Source organism: Falco punctatus, assembly GCF_963210335.1.
Source record: "Falco punctatus genome assembly, chromosome: 12".
Lineage (NCBI taxonomy): Eukaryota > Metazoa > Chordata > Aves > Falconiformes > Falconidae > Falco > Falco punctatus.
Genome location: NC_137592.1, coordinates 26,145,231 through 26,169,029, shown reverse-complemented (window position 1 = coordinate 26,169,029; position 23,799 = coordinate 26,145,231). Strand labels below are relative to the sequence as shown.

Genomic DNA, 23,799 nt, shown 5'->3' with positions numbered 1-23,799 from the left:
GAATTTTTCCCTAAAGCTACATTTTAGTTTACTTTCTGCTTTCCCTTGGGATGTTCTGTGATTTACCTTCTATTAATGACAACAGCAAAACCTTGTTCTACACATCATCCACAAAGCAGCTGACTTTCTGGTTTGACCTTCCTTTTTCATCCATGAATGGAAGCATTATATACATTTAACAGTGTTCATATATGAATATCAGCAAAGAATACAAATGCCAGTGGAACAGTAAATTTGTTCTCTGCAGAACTCCCTGAACACTGCTCCTGTGTAAGTGCCCAAACATGTACTTTGTCTCAAGTGGATTTCCTCACAGCAGCAAGTTTCTCCTTTTAATCTATTCATGAAACTTCACTAATGTTCCACACTAGCAGAAGTGCATGAATGGTTTCCACCTTTGGTAGACTTATGTTTGTTACTCAGTAACTAAGAGTCTTTACAAGAACAAAAGCAACTTCCCTTCACTGGCTCAGCCACATCCTCTTGTTAGGAACATGAATCAATTTGGTATCCAACTTTCTCGCCAGCCAAAACCCATTTTGAAAAGCATATTTAAGTGGTACAAGTTTTACCACTTTCTTGTAAAAACAAGTGTATAATAGTTTAATGTATCAACTTGTAGCAAAACCAGAACCAGGTGTGGTTTTATTTTCAACTGATATGAGTAGTAGAGGGGAACGCAACATGTATACCTAAGGAATCATCTTTTTTAGCACTAGAAGGAAAGTAAAATCCCTGAGAAGTCTGAAATCAGTTTTTACTGAGATGTTACTCTACATCTATAGCTTGCTTTATTTACCTAGTGTGTTTTCTTGGTTGTTTCGGGGATGACAGCACAGCCCTGCTGCAATACTTACCTGTCATTTTTTACAGTCAGCATAACTGCACAACATGGAAAAAAAGAATGATCTACTCTTTATACTCATGGTATTCATGATTTTAAACTGCATCACAGAGAAGAAACTAGAAACTAGACTCTCTAAAGCAAAGAATAGTGAAGCACAGGAACAGGTTGCCTTGGAAAGTTGTGAACCTGCCATTAATAGAGGTCTTTTAGAAGTATTCAGAAAAGCAAAGGTAAGGGTTTGCCTAATTAGAGCTGAACCTGCACTGACACATAAAGATGGATTAGCAAATGTTGCTAATCCTCACTCGTCTATGAATCTGTAGGCACGACTGTGAAGAAAGAACACATTAACGTGCACTCTGTGGCATGTCTACACATGACTCTCAAGCATTTAAAAGCCCATACATCCATTTACTTCTCCACTGAATCCAGGCATTTATTGGAGATGAGTAAGCATATGTTTTCAACAGAGTTTCTACTAAGGCTGAAGAGATCAGAATCCAATTCACTTTATAATTCTTTTTTTCCCAAAGCCATTATCTGATGATAATATGTGATGACAACAACATCATTAAATTACTTTTGGTTTTACTGCTGTATGCCTTCATTACTCCAAATCTTCACTATCATTTGCTAAGTCTGTCATTCACCATGCAGACTGAAACTGAGAACATGCCACCTTTGCAAGACTCTCATTTCTAGATACATTAGTACAGTCACCGTCAAGAGCTGGGAAACAAAGTGACAAGTGGTGGATCCTACTGATTAAAATTATTAGCATTTTTACCTCCTACTGAACAATTTATGAAGGAAACAAACATTCATTTGTCAGTGTTTATTGCCTGCATATCAGGAGGTAAAAGGAGTAGTAGCGAGACAAAAGAGATAAATGGCCAGTTCAGATGCAAACAAACAAGGGGAGCAAACATTTGCCCTGAAGTACAAATGCAATGCAAATTTACACTGATGCACTGGAATTTAATGAAATGTTTGCTGGTATTGTCGGGAAGATGGACTAACGGTACTGGTTTGAGCCCAGCATCTCATAAGCATAGTTTAGATAAACCACAAAGCCACGTAATGGGTGGTACAGAAAGAGAAATCTCATTTGAATTGCAGTGACAAATGGCAACATAAACCCATGATTTTACCCTGTGACAGCAAGGCAGCAAGTGCCTTTAAATGAAAGACATTTTCCTAAAAAAGACAGAAGATACAAGATTAACAAGATAAGAGAATAAGAGTAACAGCAAAAGGCTTCGAAGCCAAAGACATCAAATACCAAGATTGTAGGTGATGTAGTTTGCCCAACATTTTAACTATTTACCGTTGATTTATCTTCCCATATTTACAGAATCCTCTTTCTCTGCGATGTCAAAGCCAAGACAGTCTCTCCCCATCCCATTCTCACACACACTGAGAGAGATGGAAATGCTAATATTTACAAGAAGCACAGAACTTTCATGTTACTTCCACCACGGTTCAGTAGCAATGTAAGAAGTCTAGCAATAAACAAAAAGTGGTTGTGTGTCTTGTGTTATTGTTACAGTACAAGGGGTCAGGAATCATGCATGTGTTTTTTGGCATGTAGTCAAATCTACAAGACTGTTATGGAAAGTTTATTTTCACTGGCTGCCTACACAAGTGACTACAGGTGGCGAGGCCAACAGGCTTGGATCAGCATTTCTGCACTACACAAAAAAGTGACCTGTAGAAGTAAGAAAGTAGCACTAAATTAAGAACAAAAAAGAGAACAAAAAAAGATTGCCTTTCACTAAAGTGTAGTTAACTGAAGTGTTGTGGTTTAACCCCAGCTGATACCTAAGTACCTGCAGTCTCTCGCTCACTCCCACCTCACCCAGAGGATGGCGAGAAGAATCTGAAAGGAATGTAAAACTCAGGTGTTAACAACAATTTAATTACTGAAATAAAACAAAACCAACAATAATAATAACCTTAACAGTTACCATGGAAAGGAGGAAGAATGGGAGAGGAATGAAATCCAAAGGGAAGGGAGAAAAGAAAAACAAATGATGCACAATACAATTGCTCACACCTGCTGCCTGATGCCCAGCCAGTCCCTGAGCAAGAACCAGCAGGCCCTGGCCAATGCCCCCGGTGTCTATACCCAGCGTGATGTCCCATGGTACGGAACATCTCTTTGGGAAGTTCAGGTCAGCTGTCCTAGCTGCATCCCCTCCAACCTTTTTGCTGCCAAGGCCTGAGAAACTAAAAAGTCCTTGACTTAGAATAAACATTACCTGCCAACAACTAAAAACATCAGTGTGTTATCAACATTGTTGTCACATCAAATCCAAAACACAGCACTGCACCAGCTACTAAGAAGAAAATTAACTCTATCCCAGCCAAAACCAGGACATAAAGCAAGCACTATCAGAATGCTCCAAATGTGAGAGTGGCCATTTCTTTCAAGAGCTTCTAACATATTATTGAATAGGACTGTTGAAATCTTTGACATTTTCCACTGAAGGGAAGTTACTTTATAATGCACTATCACTATGGAAGCAGTTTAAAAAAAACAAACAAACCCAAACAAACCCGAGAAAACAAAACAAAGCAAAACCACCACCACCTGAAAAACCAACTCCAGCTTTAAATAGAAAAAGAACTGATTGTCCCACATTTCAAACTCTGGTTATTTGCTTGCTTAGCTAATTTAGCAATGAATTCAAGCATTTAAAAAGAAAGAATACATCTAGTTTTTAAGGAGGGATACTATCAAGGCTCCAAGTGTCAGAATGTGACTAATTTTATCATCCTCTTTTACCTCCAAAGTCAATATAAAGCTCTTTACAGGATTATTTGCAAGTGCTTTTGCCAGGAAGACCAGCAAGAGTAACTCAAAAAGAATGTTTGGCTAAAAAGTGACTTCCATTATCAAATTCTGGGGATGATATAATTATTTTTGAATAATTATATACTGCAGTCACTTTCCCTTCCTTCCTCTTCCAAGGTCAGGGGAAATAAACCTTAATGAACCAGAAGTTTACTTCTTTCAAACAACTTCTGTATTAATAGGAAAGCAACTCATGAAATTGTCAGGAAATAGGAATGGGTAGGTGAGCCATGTACTACCGTGTACTGCTTGTTACACTGAATTGATACGGAGGTTTTAATAATAAGACACTATTTACCTTGAGTAAATTAAGTAATTGAATTCTTTAGAAGTAGATACATTGAGCAGCTGTTAAAAACAAGTATTTTCCTTGATATGGAAAAAGAGAAGTGGCATTGCACAATGTGGACTCCGTCCTCAGCTTTAGAGTTCTGCCCTACAAGCAGCCACTTGTGGATTTCAGAGCAAACTGTGCTACCGAAACAAACAGCACAGGCTATAATTTATTTCAGAACAAATGATCTTACTGTACCCACAATCTTGAGCCTTGTGGAAATTTTGAATGGCTCCGGGAGAATCATCCCCCAGAACACCAGGTGCTGGCCTCATTTTCCACTGCTGAGAGCCTGCTTCTGCTTCCCCTCTCTTCCCACTCGCTCTCCTTTGCATAGTGCTCCCTCAGACCCTGCCTTCTTGCCCCACACCTCTGAGCTGTCAGCAGCTGCCCACCTTCCTGCTTGCCTAACACCTTGCTCACCCTCATCTAACAATATCTGACACTCATCCTCAGCCTGTAATTTCTAGTCCGCTCTTCCATAAAAAACCATAACCTTCAACCTTTTTACCCTCCTCATACTCATTTTGTTTTCTTTCCACTCATTAAAACTCCCACTCATTACAAAACAGACAGTCCCATAACCCAGTTCTCCTTAACCCTTTAACAACCGTGTCATTCCTTGTAACTACCTCTTCATGCAACTGCTTTGCTCTCCTGGCTTCTGTGACCTACTCGAAAAGGCCCCCACTGCTCTTCACAGAACCCCAAGCCCTCCAGTCTCTTCTCTCAACTATTTTGTCTCTGCTTTCCATAATAAGACACATACCAGCATTCCCATTCTGGATCTTCAATATGACTCAACATCACTGAATGCACTGACAAAATATCCATAGCAAAATTTCACCTTCATATCTTCTGCTATAATTGTCTTATTTTTCTCTTCACCTCAAGAAGGCTGCCGCCTCCACCTGTACGGTACCAGCAGCCACAAATCCACTGTCTGCTCCCCACCTGTTACCTCGAGCCTCCTCTTCTTGTACCGAATGGATATTCCTGACTTTTTCAAAGAGAAATCTGAAAAGATCTGACAGGACTTAGTTCTTTGGCATTCTAAGCAAGTGACCATATCTTCCATTATCTCCTGTACACCAATCTTGCCCAAACTCGGAAAATTTCAGGCCACCCGTTTCTCCTTTTCCACTTGACGTTACAGTTTGGTGCAGACATACTGACTATACCTTCATAACCAAACCTTGGCCTCGTATTCTCTTTTGATCGAAAATGCTATAAAGCTGTCAGGTGCCTTTACAAAATGCCTAATTTCCTTAAGAATGCCAGAAGACAGGCAATTATTTGCACAAAGTCCCATCTAAAACAACTAAGAATGTCACACTGGGCTGACTCAGAATGATACTAAATCTCCCCTTTATGCACACAAACCTTACAGGATCTCTAAGCTTCATTCTCCACTGCATCAACACTGGTTAATCATAAAAACCACTGCAGAGAAGGTACAGAGTTCAAATGGAAGAACACAATCTCGTGCAGCCATAAATGACACTATTCTTTTTCCACTAGTGAATTTCTTATGCATCCAGATGGGTCCCCGTCTGAACTTTGGATGGAGCCAATTCAGGCCTGCTTTATTTTGATTGTTGCACCAATATCAGATTGAACTGTGAAGATGTATACATCGAGTCTCTGTTGCAGAGGCAAGGAAACAGTGCCTTACTCTAGAAGCCTGAAATCAAAGCTCCCAAGAGTGAGAAAATAAGTGCAATTATTTCTGATTTACAGATGAGGAATGCAAACACACAGATGGGGACTTCCAAAGAATCTACAGGCTGAAACAATCGGCGCATACCAACTTCCTTACTCTGCTTATGACTTGTAAAACAACTTTCATACTCTGCAGTCTCACTATTTTTAATTTTGAAGGCTCCAGAGAAAGGAAAAAAGCCTAGTAGTAAAGTGGATTTGTACACAGAACATCTCCCAGCTCGCTCTACAGAAAAGCACCTGCGCTTCTTCAGCTGTTCCAAGCCAGCAGGTATAACACAGGAAAGACAAATCAAAGAGACTATGCTGACAGCCATCCAAAACAATGCATTCTGCAGCCAGGGCAATGAGCCAAAAAGAGAAAGTAAACAGAGGCCTTCAAAGAGCAACATGGAGCTGGACCAAGAAAAAATGCGGGCTGAATGGTAGTGGCTCCACCATGCAGGATTTTGATGGCATGACTCAGTTGGCCATAAATTTGTAAGTTCCCACGTTAAAGAGTTTTTTCCCCAACCTGAAACAGTTTGTGGTCTAGGGACGGGACACGGAGCCAAGAACTTGTAAATTCTCTGTAGCCTCTCCAGGCTACTCCATTGCCCTTGACTCCCGTGCCTCAATATCCCCACTATCTATTCCACAGTAGTACTGTGAAAATTACTGGAAATTTGTGGAAATTAAGAGGAACAGAAAGATGGACACATATGAACTATGATGGCTAATACTTCATTTGTTATCAGGTGTTAATCTGTAGTGATGTGCAACATGCAGATTTTTTCCCCACAAATGAACTTAATCCAAAATGACCAGAGCAGAAAGGAAAAGCTCATGATTGTTTAGATGCTCTACCTCCTCTCCAAAATACAAGTCATTTTGGGAAAGTATACGCTTCCATCCTTGGAGAGGGCTAAAAGTAAGAAGTACATATTTTTACCATTTCTAATAAATCACTGCCCACTCCGTATTTTAAATAACGGGTAAGGTACAAATGACTATTTACAATAAAACCAGTTTTAAGTTACATTTTTGAGGACACTGCTTACAGTTAGCCACATTCCCCACTTGTTACAGGTTTAAATAATGATTCAATATTCTTGAGGATTGGCTGCTGAAGAGGCTGTTCAGAAGTTGCAAGACATGCTCATGAGCTTTCAGGATGAAGTAAATTCAAAGTAGATGATCTCTTAACAATTAAAACCCATTAAAATAAACACATTAAAAATAAAACTCTCTTACCTATTAGTATCCTGTTCTTTGCAATACCATTTCTAATCTCATCGTTGATCAAGTCTGTAAGTCCCCGGCACATAGAATCAATACTTTCAATGTGCTCTGGACAGTCATTAGAGATCTTATATCTGTCAAACCACACAGTGGAAAAGGCTCCTTTCATAGGTGTATACGGCCTGGAATGGTGGAAGAAAAGAAAACAAATGATTAACCAAGCATAACATCACAAGCCTTCAGTGTACGTGATACATAAAGACAATTCAGTCTCTCTCCAGCAATGGAGAGAAGGAACCTCCTTCAGATCTAACTCAATTTACATCCAGTCACATTGCACTTCTTTGCATTCAAAATGTGGTCCTTCAAGAACTAAGACAGCATTTTTAAGCTATGTAAAATGCAAGTTTCAGTCAGTGTCAAGGTTGGTCAGCTCAGCTAAACTTTTTTAATTCTTAACCCTGTGAAGAAGTTCCTAATCCCAAACAAAGGTAAAGTTGAAATCCACCTTGGAATAGGACAAACTGAATAACTGCTAAACAAGACACCTTTGTAGGAGCTAGCTTTATGCGATTCAGTTGTCTTGTTGTCAAAATTGACAGGAGACAGGTATTATGAACCACTAGGTGTTTACAAAAACTTCTTCCTTCTGTTGATTTTTCTTTTTCTTAAATAAATACAGCCATCCTCACCTTAATAGGGCAGGTATCTTCATAAAAATAACATGAAGAAATGCCACGTGCTTATTGGATTGGTGCACAGATCAGAAACATGATACTCCACCGTAACACTGTGTTGTCAGATTAGTATTTTAAGGGCTTTAATAACACGTTGCCCAAACCTCAGATAATCAAGGAAGCTACAATTCAAAGGAGCCTTTTCTTTGTTTTTAAATAAATATGATGAACAGAGCCCTGAAATCCCAAGAAAGGTGATCTAATTGCCTTGCAATGGCTCTAAAATTTAATACCAAACATACTGCTATGAGATCAATGCTTCACCTCAGAACCAAGCCCCCTAAAATCCTTAATGGCAATGTTTAATCAGGGAGAAAATTTTTCATTTTTACTTAAACTCAGATGAGCTCAGATCAGATGACAATCACTGCCTACAGACAGCCCTTGATAAATTTGTCTGGATGGGAACCCACTGAAAACACTAACATTGACTTCTGTGCTCTCTCTGGATTTTTTTTCAGTACTAGGATTAAATAAAACCACAACTAGCCTAAAAAGAGAAAGCCACTATTTTAATTGTTCTTAATGAAGGAACAAATTCTGCCATTATTAATACCAGAGAGGCTTCACATATGTAAATGGCTATTTCTAAAGCAGAAATACTGCCACCACTACACACATACAAAAGGCAGTATACTATTTGCATTGCTCAGACACGAGTCACATACGAAAACACAGAATTTCTTCTGCCTGGTGCCATGATCATGAAATAAAGTCCATGACTGAAAAGCTGGCAAGCCAAATCTGAAGAACGAGGCAGCAAACAGCAACAGATGGTTACAGGCAGACTACACTGCTTCATCCTTTTGATGGAAGGAGCACCTAAAATCTACTGTTACTCAAAATGACATACAAATATGTCAGTGTATACAGTGTGTGCCTTAAGTAGCCCCTGATTTGCTTAATTCCAAACAAATCATATACTTAAGCACCCGAATTAACAGGTTTCTTTCAAGTTAGCCCTTGTCTTTAAAACAGAAAAAGGTAACTCCTAAATTAAAGGAAATTCAGTAGAAATATTTTGTACATGCAAGAAGCCAAATTTTAAAAATGTCATTAAAATGCCTTCTTTTTTTTTAACTTCTCTTTAGTATTACCACTGTCTCCAGGATTCTTCCCAAGTGAATTGATCAATACCTAAGAAACAAAATTACAGATCTCTCATTCACAAAAGTAATTTTTTAAGAGGAGACGTTCCAGTCAAAAATATCAACAACAGCGGAATCAGTGGAGTTTTTGGAAGTCACTTGGACAATGTGATGTACAACAGACTAAGCGCTGGGGCAAACAGCATTTAATTCAGTTTTAGCTTCTCTCTCAAACACTTTCACATCAATCCTGGTTAAAATGCTTAGCAGCCAGAGTGCTTAATTTTCTAGTAAAACCAGAGTAACTTACATTTGTGTGAGAAAACATGCATAAGGTCTTAGTATTATTACAACAGGTTCACCTGGGATTTCCATGGAATGAAGATACATATTTGTATTACATCACAGAAATTTGCATTTACATTACAGAAATATAAAAACAGATTTTCCCACAACTGAAAGACAGAATCAAACAATTTATAAAAAGGAAGAAATCCATTATGAGATTGTAATACTTGATCAGATGATGAAAATCAGGACTTTTAACTTTTGTCTTTGCAAATTCTTCAATAAGACAGATGAAAGACTAATGTGTCAATAGCCCACAGGAAAAGATCCTCAAGCAAATAGACAAGATGCTTTTAGCTGTCTCAAAAACATCTTTGCAACCACTCTTAATTTCTCAGAAATGCATTAAAAATAACCTTTACATAAAGCTGAGAAGTAAGATTCTTTTAATGGTTCACCCAACTGGCACATCTGTTTTAGTCATTCACCTTGTTCCTTAAATAAATCCCTTTATTAGCTGGCACACTACAACTCAGACATTACCATGGTAAACAAATATGTTTGGCATAGAACCATCTGTACAGATCCAAGAATACAGCACAAAATTTTTTCATACAATTAAACCACAAAAGAAAAAAATAATAGAAAAATCCCTATATTACAGTGACACGAGAGGCTGGACTGAAATACACAAAAGCAAGAAGTATAAAGTGGAGTGAAAACCCCATCCAGTAAGACCAGCACGGTCAGTTAAGGACAGCATCAGACCAAATGGTCAGCTTTAAATTTGGATTTTTTGCTTTCCCATGTTTAATCAAAATTTGTAACATTAGTCCTGATGTTTTCTTCCTCTGTATCTTGCTTTCTTTATATTCTTTTTTAAGTGATTAAAAAAAAATAAATAAAAAAATAAAGCTCTGTGTCTCTAAAACACGTGTGGTTGAAACTTGGAATGAAAATACATAGCCGCTCAAGTTGCGTGGGGTTTTTTGTTTATTTTTTGTTGTTGCTCGTTTAATGGTGGGAGTGTGTATGTTTTGCTTGCTTTGGAGCACACAAGATTCAAATCTATGTAAGAAAAGAAGAACCAAGAACCCTCTCTTCTGGGTACACCTGACTTTCAAACTTGAACACATTTTTAATAGACATTTGAAACACTATTTCCTAAAAATTCAACTAAATCTTAACATACGAAAATAGAGAGAAAAGATGACATAATGGAGGCATGGCTAAAATCACAGAGCGTTTAAGAAACTGCAAGCACCCTGAGGAAAAGAATCTTTAAAATGCTTCCCAACATCCTCAAATCACTCTAGATCATGTTTTCTGATTATAGGTTTTACTTTTTAAGGGTGTGCATTGATCTACAATTGTTTTCTCACACATACACTTCTTGCATGAGACAGCAGTTTCAAGAAGATCCTACACACTTAATATTTGAATGTCTTAAAAGGAAAATACATCCTGTAATCTCTCTTGTCAGTTTTTATCAATCTTTCAGTCTTTTAAACATGTTCAAGTAGAAATAGTTTTCACTCTTGATTTCACTGCAAAGTCTCAAAGTAATATGGATCACACAAGTTTTCACAAACTCAAGATAGGGTAGCTTCTGCCAATGTGAGTTATGTACTAATGATGAAAATATCATGAAAGCAGGAAGCAACAACACTATCTTCTTCCACTTTCTGTGAGCACATATTAAATACTCTAGACCTTAATCACATTTAGAATTGTGCTAAATAGTTTGACATTCTCGTAACAGAAGTGGAGAGCAAACAAATGATGCTACACAAGGTTCAAATTCAGATCTAAAGCCGCGCCAAATTCTGCCTCCAGAATGATGCTATTAGCATAGCAATTCACATAAAACTACAGGTGTTTTTGTTCATTATCCAATAAATCACTGTCCTTGTGCAACGTTTAAGTTAAAAGACAAGTAAGCATTGCTAGCTGCTTTAAATAAGAAACATAAGAGTAGCAGACAGCACATTGATAAATAGTAAATATTCTTTCCCCAGCAATTTCTCCTGATGCACAATGGTATCGCTGCCTTCACATTCAGCACTGTGATCACCCTGCTAACGCAGTCGCATAAACCCCAGACCACTGGAGCTGGCTTACAGCTTTCTTTAAGTTCCAGACAGAACTTCCTGAGATGTCAGACAGAACTCAGAATTTATAGTGAAGTTAGGCTTCAAAATTCAAAGAAAGAAAGATCACATTTTTTTAAATTCTCACTTTTGCTTCCTTCCCAAACCCATCTCCTCTCAGGAGGCACAAAGTCACATGAGACAGTCTAACATCATCTTTTGGAAGACTACGTATCCCTTTGAGGAAATCTACAGAGCACGCTGCTGGACTGCTTAAGCTCTGCTTTACTCCACTCTGGTCAGACCCCACCTGGAGTACTGCGTTCAGCTCTGGAACCCTCAGCACTGGAAGGACATGGACCTGTTCAAGCAGGTCCAGAGGGCGGCCATGAAAACGATCAGAGGGATGGAACACCTCTCCTATGAAGACAGGCTGAGAGAGTTGGGCTTGTTCACACTGGAGGAGAAAAGACTCTGCGGAGACGTTATCACGGCCTTTCACTATTTACAGGGGGACTATAACATGGGGACAAACTTTTTATCACGCCCTGTTGCGATAGGACAAGAGGCAATAATTTTAAACTAAAAAAGGGTAGACTTAGACTAGGTATAAGGCAGACATTTTTTCCAATGAGGGTAGTGAAACATTGGAACAGTTGGAAGGTTGCCCAGAGAAGTAGTAGATGCCCCATTCCTGGGAACATTCAAGGTCACATTGGATGGAGGCTCTAAGCAACCTGACCTAGCTGAAGACGTCCCTGCTTACTGCAGGGGCGGTGGACTAGATGGCCTTTAAGGGTCCCTTCCAACCCAAACCGTTCTACGATTCTAGAAGCAAAGCTTGACTCCCTTACAGCTGATGGGAGGTTTTTCCAATGAAAGCAAAGTTACTCCCCTGTGACAAATTCTCTCCTAGCATATTCTCACTGCTGATACTAGTACACTGCAACAGAAAATCTAGTTCATAATTCTGCTTTTTAATTCTCACTGTCTGCTTGAACCAGAAAATGTTAAAAGAAAAAGGAGGGAAGGCAGAGAATCCAGCTATTCAAATCAGAAGTGCAATTCAAAGCTCTAGTGCAAGTTATATCTTATGTTAAAACTGATGTTCAACATACCTTAACAATGAAGTTTTGCAATATGGTAACAAAACATAAGATGCAAATTCAAACAGCTTAAAATTGGAAGTACACTTAAAATTAAAAAAATGAAGGCAAGAGTCATTTCCATGAGGAGCAATTTTGGCTGTTCCGGAGAAAAGGCCGTGCCTGTTCACACAACCACATACAAATGCTTTTGATAGTTGTTCTGGATGTATATTGTGTGAAATGACAGCTAACTGAGCTGGTGCAGAATGGTTACCTGAAGAAATACTACATGGATAGTTTCTGTTACTTGGGACAAGGAAGCGCAATAGAAGCCAAAACAAGACTCAGCAGGACAAATTCTGCGTTTGCTCCAGTTTCTTTGTTGGGTTGGTATTGGGTTTTTTTAGGGGTGTGCATGAATGTAAATTGTGGGGATTTGTACTAATCGTAGAAATAGCACTATTGTTATGATTGAGAAGACCATAAATGACCTTTTCTGCACACTTCCAGTTCCTCAGCAACCAGCTAATAGTGGCTGCTTTATGAATTCACTGAAGGTAAGTGGCAAGAGGCAAACCAGGGTCCAATCTGAATCAGTTCTCCATTATGGGGTTTGTAAGACACTCTGGGATTCAAAGTGGTATCTTTCACACAGTGATGGCAAACAACACTGAGGATGGATGAATGACAGTAGGTAAACACCCCACCCCACCCCCCCAAAAAAAAAAAAAAAAAGACAGCAAAGCGAGAGCACAGAACGACACAACTCAGAACGCCCAACTGCTTGCTGGAATAGCCATATAAAAACCACTGTCTCCAATTCTGTCCTGGAAAACAGTTGAGAGAAGTAAAACAAGAGGAAAGATGTCTAAGAGCATGATGTAGTTAATGGGATCAGAAATCCAAGATTACTGCCATTATGTTCTACTTTGTTTTCCCCAAGCACGACTGAAGTATCTCTGACAACTGTTTATTGCATTCCACAAGTTATTTAGAATATGATGTAACCCTTACATGTATGCATATTCATGTTTTCCTCACCTAATGCAAGAGGAAAAGTAAAAGGAAAATATGAAGTTCATTCAAGCATGCTTCCATCATTATTATGCAAATATGTTAAATTTCTACTTACAAAAGGAGATGAAAGAACCACCCCATGACACCAACCAAAACCCTTTCGATTTGTCCTTCAAACGTTCACCTCTAAAAAGACTTCTTTGTGTGAAATTTATGAATGAGGTTAGGGCTTACAAATGTGAAGGATTAATAACATTCGCTTGAGCCAAAAATAGTATGATAGGCACCATGCACGCTCCCCTACACAGCTCCACCAATCCATCTCCAGTCTGACCTGCAGTACCCCTGCTGCTTTTCCCGTCCTGGGCCTCTCACAAGTAGAGACTGCCAATGTAGCTGCATGGTGCCAAACTGTCTGGTGGTTTTGCAATATAGCCAAATGGGGACTACGATGAGATGAAACTCATTTCCACCCATATGCTGAGCAAAGATGTGAACTTAGGTGAAAGGATGGAGTACCAGGCCATATAATGCTGAGCAGTCCTTACCAGCCACTTACTTAGAGACAAGCGAAATTAGAGTAAATTGGGAAAAAAACCCAACTAGACAACAAACTCTGCATAGAGACTTATTGGCCACAGAAAGATGTGTTGAGTGAATGTCAAAAAGATCCACAAAATAGCCCAAGAAGTATTTATAGTTTACTTTCTGACTTGCAGAAGAGGAAGACTGTCAGAATGGAATGCTAGACAACGCAAAGAATCTTTGACCTAGATTTTTTAAGGGAATTATAGAAGGTAAGGTATACTTATTAAAATAAGTGGAGCCTAAATGGTTTTAACTTTACCACGTTAGCTCCTGCAATGCCAATTTAAACTATCGCTTTCTATTAAAAAAAAAAAAAAAAAAAGGAGGTTAAATTGGGTGGTATTCAGTTCTGATTTAGACACTCAATAGAAACCTAATGTTTAAGTCACAGTTGTAGCAGCTGAAACAGTATTTAAAGCTGCAGCCATCCTGACCCAAATAAAAAAGGAAAAAGGAAACACTTTCCTTTAAAACTATTACTGTAGACGTGGCTTTAGGGATTGCATCAGCTTCTAGGGCTACAATTTGAGCTTCTTATTTTTAATTAAAGATATACATCAGCATTAAAAGGGAGAGGAAATAGAATTCTGCTGTGTTTAACAAGTTTAATCGATGTACAGAAGCACCGATCTTAAAGGTGAAGTTAAAAGAACAACCTATTAAAACAAGTTCTCTACTCATTTTTTAGTATTCCAGTTGCCTACATTACAGAGAAAAAACAAAACCTCTCTAAGAAATGTCAAAAGGTTTTACTTGTAAAAAAATGTGCATGCCCCAGCTACATGAACTTCCAAACATATTCCAAATTCAGTGTTCACTACTCTCACTACATCACGCTGAGACTTCAAATCCACATATTTTTTCCTTTTTCATCTAAGCATGCTTTTTACCATAAGCATTTTAATGAGAAAGTTTGCAAGTTTTTCCTTTTTTTTTAATAGTAAATCGTACTATCTACATTCTGTTATTTTTGCTCAGGAAAACCAAACATGAGACTCACAGGACCATCCAAAGTGATGGGGGCAAGTGTGAGAAAGTGTTGCAAATATTTTACCTGTCCAGGGGACATCTGGTGATCATTCTCTACATAGACCCTGCACATTACAAAAATGATTAAAGAAAATAAGTCTTTTTTTAAAAAAAAAAGTGTAACTTTTTACAGAAACCTAGAGAACAGTAAAAAATAGTTTTATAAAAGTAGTCCAGTAGTGTTCTAATGCTTTTACCTTTAAAATGGAAGTATCCTCTCAAGTGTTTGCCAAAATCAATGCTAACGAAGTCAGTGAATATGTTTGAACATTCTTCTAGGTTATATGCTGGGCTGTTTTTCCAAAATAATTTTCAAACATATTGACTCTTCAGTCAAAACACGTCTGAACCCCTGATGTTGTAGTAAACGAAAAATATGTATGCTTCAGTGCCTGGGATAAAATCTAAACAAAACATAAAGAGAAACCCCAAGCATCCTCCACAAAAAAAAAAAAAAAAAAAAAAAAAAAAAAAAAGTTTAATTTGTTGAAAAATGTGAATCCCACTGCTTTACAGAACTGCAAGACAGGTGAAGAATGTACAAGACCAAATCTATAGATCTATCTATCAGCAGAATTATATCCATCAAAAAAGTGAAGAGGTATTCCTGACCTGCAGTTTATCCTGCCAAAGCCTCTAGTGTTGCAGTTATATCATCAAACCTGCTTTTACTGGCATAACTACTTTGACAGAAAGCATTCAATGTGTATGTGGTAAGTTATGCTGGAAAAGACAGGAGTTTATAAAGTATGAACTACATCCACATGAACAGTATTATGCCAGAAGAGCACATTAGCCAAGCAATCCTAGTATGGTCTTGCCTAACTTCAGGCTTTTCTTTGATTTCATCATCAGTGTAAAAACCTGCTGGCAAGCTTTTGCACTCTGCTCCTATAATTGACAATGCAGTGGCAGGTTGTGCCACCCACAGAGTCTCTCACTCACATCAGTGTAGCTTTCCACCAGCATATCGCTCTGTCTCTGCGCAATTAAAGACTGGATCAGAAACTTCTTCATCATATCTGCACACTCATAACTGTATATCTATAGGTCTCATTATCAAGGACGCTGAATTTCCCTGCTGGTGCCAGAAGCATTTGGAATTCTTATCAAAACATACACACACACAAAATCAGACCATATATTCAAGTTCCTAATGCAGATACAGCTATTTTAATGTCTGCCATTCAAGCCTGGATGTTCTAGGCCCCGTTTTTCCTTTCTGTGGAAGAAAGGAGAGCAACCATTACAAAAGTGTCAAAAAGCATAGCGTGTTTTGGACTTGAATACCAAAACAACATGAAATGGATCTGTAAAGGCTTGTTATTTCTGTTTCAATCAATAACACATATCTTCACAAACTTCACTCCAACATTGCTGCAAACAGTGGCAAACATTATTGTAGTTAAGGGCATCTGTTTTATTTCACTATGTCAGCTAATGGTGCTTATCAGCAGAGGGCTGTACACTAATACTCCCAACGTACTTCATATTGCCAGTCAAAGACAAACAGTGTGGGTATTTTTTGTTCCTCGAATATACAGCTTTTCACAGTTTTGCTAAAAATCACTTCAGAATCACCTCATACATGACCTCTATCTGCTCTAGTGAAGAACAAGAGCAACCCCAACTTAAAAAAGAAAGAGTATGGAACTGTTTATTCACATCTTTTAAGTACAACACTACCTTTCTTCCCATTTGTTTACCAAAGTATTTAAATCCAAAGTCTTAAGATATAAACAAATTACCCACAAAAGCCACTCACTTGAGTCAGGAGATCTTCCTGGTTAATCATTTATACATAGTTTACATCTGTAGTTATCCAAAGAAACCAAAATAAATAAGAGAAGGACTGGACCCCAGAAATGCAGTGAAATGGAAAAGCAAAGCACTGGCCTAACAGATGTGGTCTGAGGTGTTCTGGTAACATGAAGAAAAATCATTTCATAGGGAAACAAAACTTCCTGCATTTCTCCAGTACCTGCTGTATTGACAGGAAAGAAATGGGGCCCATCACTATATGTCATGTGCCACTGATAACTCTAGCATTACTTTAGCCTGTCATCAATAAAGTAACGATCACGTTATTTACAGAAAATCACATTCCCTACCTAACACAAACCACACTGCTTCAAAGACTTCCACTCACAGGCTTGATTTTTCTGGAACACAGTGACTACATTCACACTGCAATCTCTCAATTGCTTTTCCTGCCTAAGTAGATCATAAAAATACATGGTCAAGGAAAGTGTAGTGAGTGCCAGACAAAATCTGCTATTATACTCGTTTATACCCTCCAAGAAATTTCTTCTGACTTTCAAACCTCTGTACCTCGAAAGTCTGTGTAGAATGTCACAATTTCCTTCTCCTTTCAGCATGCATCCACACTTACGCACAAATTCAGAGAGAAACTTAAGCCCCATTACCTTTCAAGGAAACATTTTCCTAACATAGAGCCACAGACACCTTAAAAATGAATTTATAGTAAGAAAAATCAAACATCTCTGAAATATAAGGCCATGTCTTTAAACAGCTAATATGGAGGTAGGTGTCCAATTTTTAGCCTTTACGTTTGACCTCATTAACTTTCCGATTCCCAGGGGTAAGCATTTTTATCTGTATTTCCAGTCTACCACTGGACATACAAGTGCCACTTAATAAGAACTGTTCCTACAGCAAAAGTTGAACTAAATTCTCTTTGAAACAGTTGGGTCAGGATTAAAAGTAGAAGAAATGTGTAATTTTAAACTCCCGGTCCTTTCTCCAGCAGCTGAAGATCTTTCACATCCCACTTGCCAAAAAGACCTACCACCTTCAGAACTGAAACCTGGCATTAAATACAAAAGAATAGTTTAGTGGTTAATAATTTATGGATGTTAATGTAAGTCAGACTGTGATCCAGAACATGGCTCTGTAATGCCATTACAACACACGTTGGAGTATCTTCTTCTATTTATATCAAGGAGATGGAAAGACACTATGAGGACAATACCTGAAATTGAGTTAGAGACTGTGACTTCTACAAAATCTTAACCATTTAGAATCTTAACGACCTAAAATCATAGCACCTGGGCAGCAATGCACTGCTGAGCTTCAGTTTTGCCAAAAAGCACATACATGAAAAAGAAGAAGGAAGTGTTACAACAGTCTGTACCAATACTCACAAGCATATTTTACAGTACTGGAATAGAGAAATTTAATCCTACAGTTAAAATATATTAAACAATACCTGGCAGGAGCCGTTGGGTAAATTACTTTTATATGTTGGAAAGCCATGTCTTGATTCAAAATTTGTTTTATCCATGCTCTTGCTCCTTGGCCAGTATCACCTGTATCACAGAAAAGAGTACAACAAGAATTATTCTGTGCATTTAGCAAGAAAACTAGACAATGTCAAATATATTTACATGAGACTGACCTGATTTCCAAATCACAGTGTTAATCCTCCAAAATACTAGAAGAGAACTTTCTAGAAAACCTTAACACCCTTCCCAATGAAGATGGACTCAAAACTTCCTAGAAACAGACTACTTTAAAGGTCCCACAGCATTAAGTTTAATAAATGCTTTACTACATCCAATGGCTTAAGCACATCCTAATCAGGCACAAGGCCTTACCTCTTACTTGTACCTCACCTTATTTGCTGGTAACAGTGATATAAAATACTGATGAACATCTTAAGAAGGAAGATAAAACCTGCTGCTCCCATTAGAAAAGATAAGTTACTTTTAACACAGAATTTTATTTTAACCCACTTCAAAACCTAGTCAAGAGCAATAAAAAGGATCTTCACATTATTGTAATTACGCTGACATTACACACAGGCTTAAGAGAAGCATCAAACACTCCCAATGTTTTGTGAAAGTGATCAAGAGATGAGTTTGGGTTAAAGTATCTGGCAGGCTCCTCCAAAACCTTAGTCCCACAGTTCTGTTTGAAAGCTTGTTGAGATCTGACTGTGCATTTTTTCCTAGTCTTACCAAGTCAGATTATAGCCAAATCCCTGCAGCCTGAAGTGCTATGCGTGGATATACAGGATGAATTCTTATGCAGACACTACATGTTCCTTTCAAACACACGCACACATATGTACACCAGAACTCACGTCTGCATCACTGTATCCTCAACCGTAACTTGCCACCCCTCTTGAACGGCATGCACACACAAGTCTCCAGTAAGAGTTAAACAATGCTTTAAGCTTGAAGAAACTGGACCATCAAGGAACATGGTTTATAGTTGGCAGTAATACAACATGTAGTAATGTTCAACCTAAACATTTGGTAGGGATTCAGCAAACAGGAGCTTCACTCCTGCAACTCTTACCATAGGGCTTTAGTCTTGTTTGAAGTTGGGGCTCCCACATATTATCAACTCATGTGCTAATCCGAGTTAAAAGTATTCTCTGTTACTTGTTCTCAAGTTGATCAGTTTGACTTTAGAACTCACCCTATTTTTTTCAACAAAATCACTGAACCACAAGAATTAAATGTCACTGCCCTACACCAGGCTTACTGCCACATCACATGGGTTCATCTGAACAATATCACATAAACATGATTTATTGTTATGATTGTAATTCCCCAACAGAGAAGATGAGTCTTTGCTTTAGCACTCAAACAAAATTCAGCTATCTTTATTTACACATACATTTAATGAATCTTCAGAATTAAAATTGAAGGCAACAAACGCAGCATATTTTTCCTTTTGAGCCCAAATGGCATAACAATTAAGTTCTGCTTGACAAATACTCCGTGACAAATAAGCAACAGGGTTGCAAAACTGACACAAATCTTGTTCTGTGCTACGTTAAGCAGTAAAACCAAAGTTACATCTGTAACTGGATGCTTCAGAACACATTCCCATAACCACTTTGTTTATGTGAGTAGTATGGTCTGAAGTCCAAATAAACTTCTGATTCTTAGTAGACACTTTTCATCTGGAAGGGTTTCTTCATGGTTCCTCTATCACCAAATTTACGAATGATGCATCTTAAGGAGACTTGAATAAACATTTTTTTTCGTATACACACCTCTTTTTACAGTTAGAATACAGAAGTCTAGGCTTTGCAAATACTTGCACAGGACCAACCCTCAGGTAGGTCAACCTAAGCAACTATCTGAATGCTGGGACTTTGGTCTTTACAAACTCCTTAATGGTGCAGGATACATCTGTTATCCCAAATCTAGGTTTTTCACCCAGTATGCAAGAGGCGATCCACACACAGAGAAGAGATATTTGTTTGTTGCATGTTTACGCAGAGATGGGTTATAGGTGGTAATCCACAAAGTTAACACACCTCTTAACACACAGCATAACTTTTCATACACTTCAAAAAATTGTTTACAATCATGTTTAGACACACTTAATTCTCATTGATTCTCCTAAGTCTCATCTCCATTAAAAGCACAGTGTTGTTTTTTTTTAACCCTGCATCTTCTGTAATGAGGGGGCTTTGTTAGTAGTGGGCTCTCAAGGGTGGATCTTTAGTATGCCAATTAGAACAGCTTACACATAGTTCCAGTAATTTTCTGTTTAGTCTCATTAACCATTTGGTTGTCCTTGAGCTTTTCTTGTTGTGCCCCAGCTTGACATATTTATGGTGTCTGTTCCTTCTCCCAAGGCCATGTTTTGTTAACTGTTTGTAAGGATTTAAATATTATCCTCTTTTTTTTCAAATTCTTTCTTGTTTTTCATTATAGATGTTTACTTTTTTGTTTTTCCTTCTTTCTTTTTAAATTAATTAATTCTGATATCACATCTTTTATTACTCACAATTCCTAAGCCTTGCCAGTATCAGCAGAAACATTTACAGTTAAGGAAGCTACTTAGTCCATGAAAAATTCATAGAAAACTCATTAAGAAAGAGAAAATTTAACTATGACCTTCTGTGTGTCAAGAAGGTCCCATGGTCCAAATGTTCTGCAGCCGCTGCGAGCACTTGCATACAGAGGTAATGCATTTTGATTTGGTAAGAATAGAATTTGGAGGCGAGGAAGAAATGAGAGGCAACTTTGACACCAAAGAAGACCAAACAACTTTCTGAAAGGTTTGTCTTTCAGTTTGTTCTTAAGATTCTGGCATCATATGCTTTCCTGGACTCTACTAAAGAATGTCAAACAATGCACAGACAGTTCTGCTTAGTCTGCTTACAAACCTGAAACAGACTGATGACAGAATTATCTTTTCCCCTTCCTCAAGTAAAATATGAATTATTTTCCTTTCAAATATAGCTTGAATTTATTTCTATACAAAATTTAAATTTAACATGTAACACGTTGATTGGATATTAGGAAAAGTTTCTTCAACAAAAGGTGAAAGAGGCTGTCAAGCACTGGAACAGGCTGCCCAGGGAAGTGCTTGAGTCACCATCCCTCGAGGTATTTAACAGACATGTAGATGTGGTGCTTCAGGACATGGTTTAGTGGTAGACTTGGCAGTGCTAGGGTAACGGTTGGACTTGATCTTAGAAGGTATTTTCCAACCTAAATACTTCTATGCAACATGAAAAGTTGTAAACTTAAGTCTAAAAAATTATTATACATTTGTTATGTCCATCTGCCTTCCCTGCTGAGCTACCAAGTGGATCCTCTACCTAAATTTGATGTACAGTACCAGAAATCTTCTAATATTTTTCTATACCGTTTTGCATTCACATTCTCCACTTGTTATAATTTGTCTGGAGCAAGCATTATGAACAAAATGGATCCATGCCATTTGACTGCCACTTTCCATCATAAGCGCTCTACAGAAGGTTTACAATTCAGGTTTACAGGCCAGCCCACAGCAACAGCACTGTGGCTATTCCTGTTTTAAATTTTGTTCTGCGGAACTGCTAAACAAAACCAAATAAAAGCATCCTTGTACTTCCCCACTGCAAACATTATGAATTAAATTGTATCAAAAACGAAAAATTGTAGAGTACTTTAACCACATGTGGAATCAACCTCTAACCATAATCTTCCCTTACTCCTCCAACATGAGAGAAAATCATTTCCTCAAGCATTAAAGCATTAGCATTAACAAGAAGGCTGAACACATCTTAGGAACTCTTTCACTTTCATTCTTTAAGTCACAGAATTTGAGAAAAGCAAATTATAAAAATGAAACTAATAAACATATCCATCTTTGTTAAACTAAACAGAAGCATCAGCTTAGGAGAAATGCACTGGAAGAGCTGAGCATTTGCCACACACACACGTGAACAGCTCAACAAAACTGATTCCCAAGGCCTTGATCTGATAAAGACCAAGTATTACTGTTGTTCTTTAAGTCGTGTGGGCTTTGTTGTTGTTATGTAGCAAGTTAGAAATAACCTTTTAAGAAAAACAAACAAACACAGCACACAGGCCCCTCCTGCCCTCAGACCAGTCCCCTTCTGCAGGTGGTGGCCACTCCTGAGAGCAGCCAGCCTGCTAACACCGGCTCTCAAAAGGTGACAACAGTGCTCTCAGTCTGACCCTAAACACGCCAGGAGCCTTTTGAATCGTGAAAATCACTCTTCGCTTGTGGCCGCCCTCAGAGGAGAGGAATTAAAAGGGGTCTTCTGGAACAGGGCTGTGCTCCCGGCAGAGCAAGCCTGGCCGGTCTCTAACGGCACCGCCCTCAAACACGCCCCACAGACCCTCCCGGGGCCCAGGGCCCCGAGCGCCGCACTGCCCCTGCCCAAGGAGGGCTCCTCCCCACGGCCAGCGCCGCGCCGTCCCCCGGGGCGGCTGCAGCCGCAAGGACAGGGACCCCTCACGTCCCTTCGCCTCGCCTCGCAGCCGCCGTGGCGGCCGGCCCGTCCCGCTGACCGCCTCACGCAGCGCCGCGCACCGAGGGGTCGCCCCGGCCTCCCCTCTGCGCACCGGCGGGGGCGGCGGCAGCGGCAGGCACCCCGGCCCCGCCGGCCTGCCCCGGGCGGCGCCCTGCGCCCTTCCCCGGCGCCAAGCCCCGAGCCCCGGCCCCGCCGCGGGGTAGGAGGGGAGAGAAGCCACCTGAGCCGTGCAGGAAGATGAGGGAGGCGGTGTGCCTGCCCGCGGGGGACACCACGCTCCTCTGCAGCGCGCCCGGCGCCGCCATACCCAGCGCTCTCCTCCTCCTCCGGGCCCGGCCCTGCCGGTAGCGCGGCCCGCCGCGCCGGCGCAGAGCGGCCCTACGCCCGCAGCGCCCCGCCGCCGGGCCGGGAGGGACCCCGGGGCCGCCTCCCGCGCCTCGCCCCGCGGCCCGGTCCCCTGGGCCCGCTCTCCTCAGGCGCCGCTGCCCTCAGGAGCGGCTCCCAGCCCCAATCCAGCAAGCTGCTCACGCTCAGTGCCGTGCCCTGTCTCCAAAGCCTATTTATAGAAAACACTGTCTCTCTATAGACCCCATATGTAGATATGCCGTATGGTGGGCAAACCGCGGATCAAACCGTAAAAGGGGGGGGTCGACCCTCTCATCTTCTCATAGGTGCTTGGAAAGGATGAGGCTGCAGCCTCGCCAGGTGCAGGCCTTGGAGAATAAAGGCCTGGCTGGTGAGAGAACTGAGGGGAGGCAGGTGGTGGGAGCTCGGATGGCTCCTTCAAGGCTCTTAGGAAAGTGCAGGGCCTGTAAGGGTGGATATAAAAAAAGTCCAACACAAAAAAGGTCCAACAGACTTGCGAGAGCTTGTCTGACCGTAATCCACGTCTGAGCACAGCTACTCTGATGCTCCCGGTAGTTTCTACTGAACTGCTGTAGGGGAACGAGGAATAGGAACTTTCTTTCACCCTTTTAGATGACCTACACACATTCAAGGCCATAAGACCTTTTTTTTTTAATCCTAGTGAAGTCTAGATTAACCACCTGCCTTGGTGCTTTGAGGTCTGCGGCAGTGGAACAAGGATGACCAGACATAAACACCGCTGTTGCCATTTCACTAGCCAGGTGCAGCGCG

General features: G+C 39.8%; 1 protein-coding gene across 3 annotated transcripts in view; it reads right to left on the bottom strand.

The window, feature by feature from the left end:
• LYPLAL1 (lysophospholipase like 1) overlaps nucleotides 1-23,093 on the bottom strand; it is a 45,578-nt gene extending 22,485 nt beyond the window's left edge. For 2 of the 3 annotated variants that reach the window (XR_013931500.1, XR_013931501.1), the window contains exons 1-3: nucleotides 22,883-23,093; nucleotides 18,136-18,235; nucleotides 6,994-7,163 (exon numbers count right to left, since the gene is read on the bottom strand). Coding sequence is in view for 1 of the 3 variants with exons in the window: in XM_080408561.1 (XP_080264687.1) it covers nucleotides 6,994-7,163; nucleotides 18,136-18,235; nucleotides 22,883-22,967 (355 nt within the window). In the remaining 2 variants the exon portion in view is untranslated. The remainder of the gene's footprint in view (nucleotides 1-6,993; nucleotides 7,164-18,135; nucleotides 18,236-22,882) is intronic. The other variant, XM_080408561.1, reaches the window with a different exon arrangement.
• Between the last annotated feature and the right edge of the window lie 706 nt (nucleotides 23,094-23,799).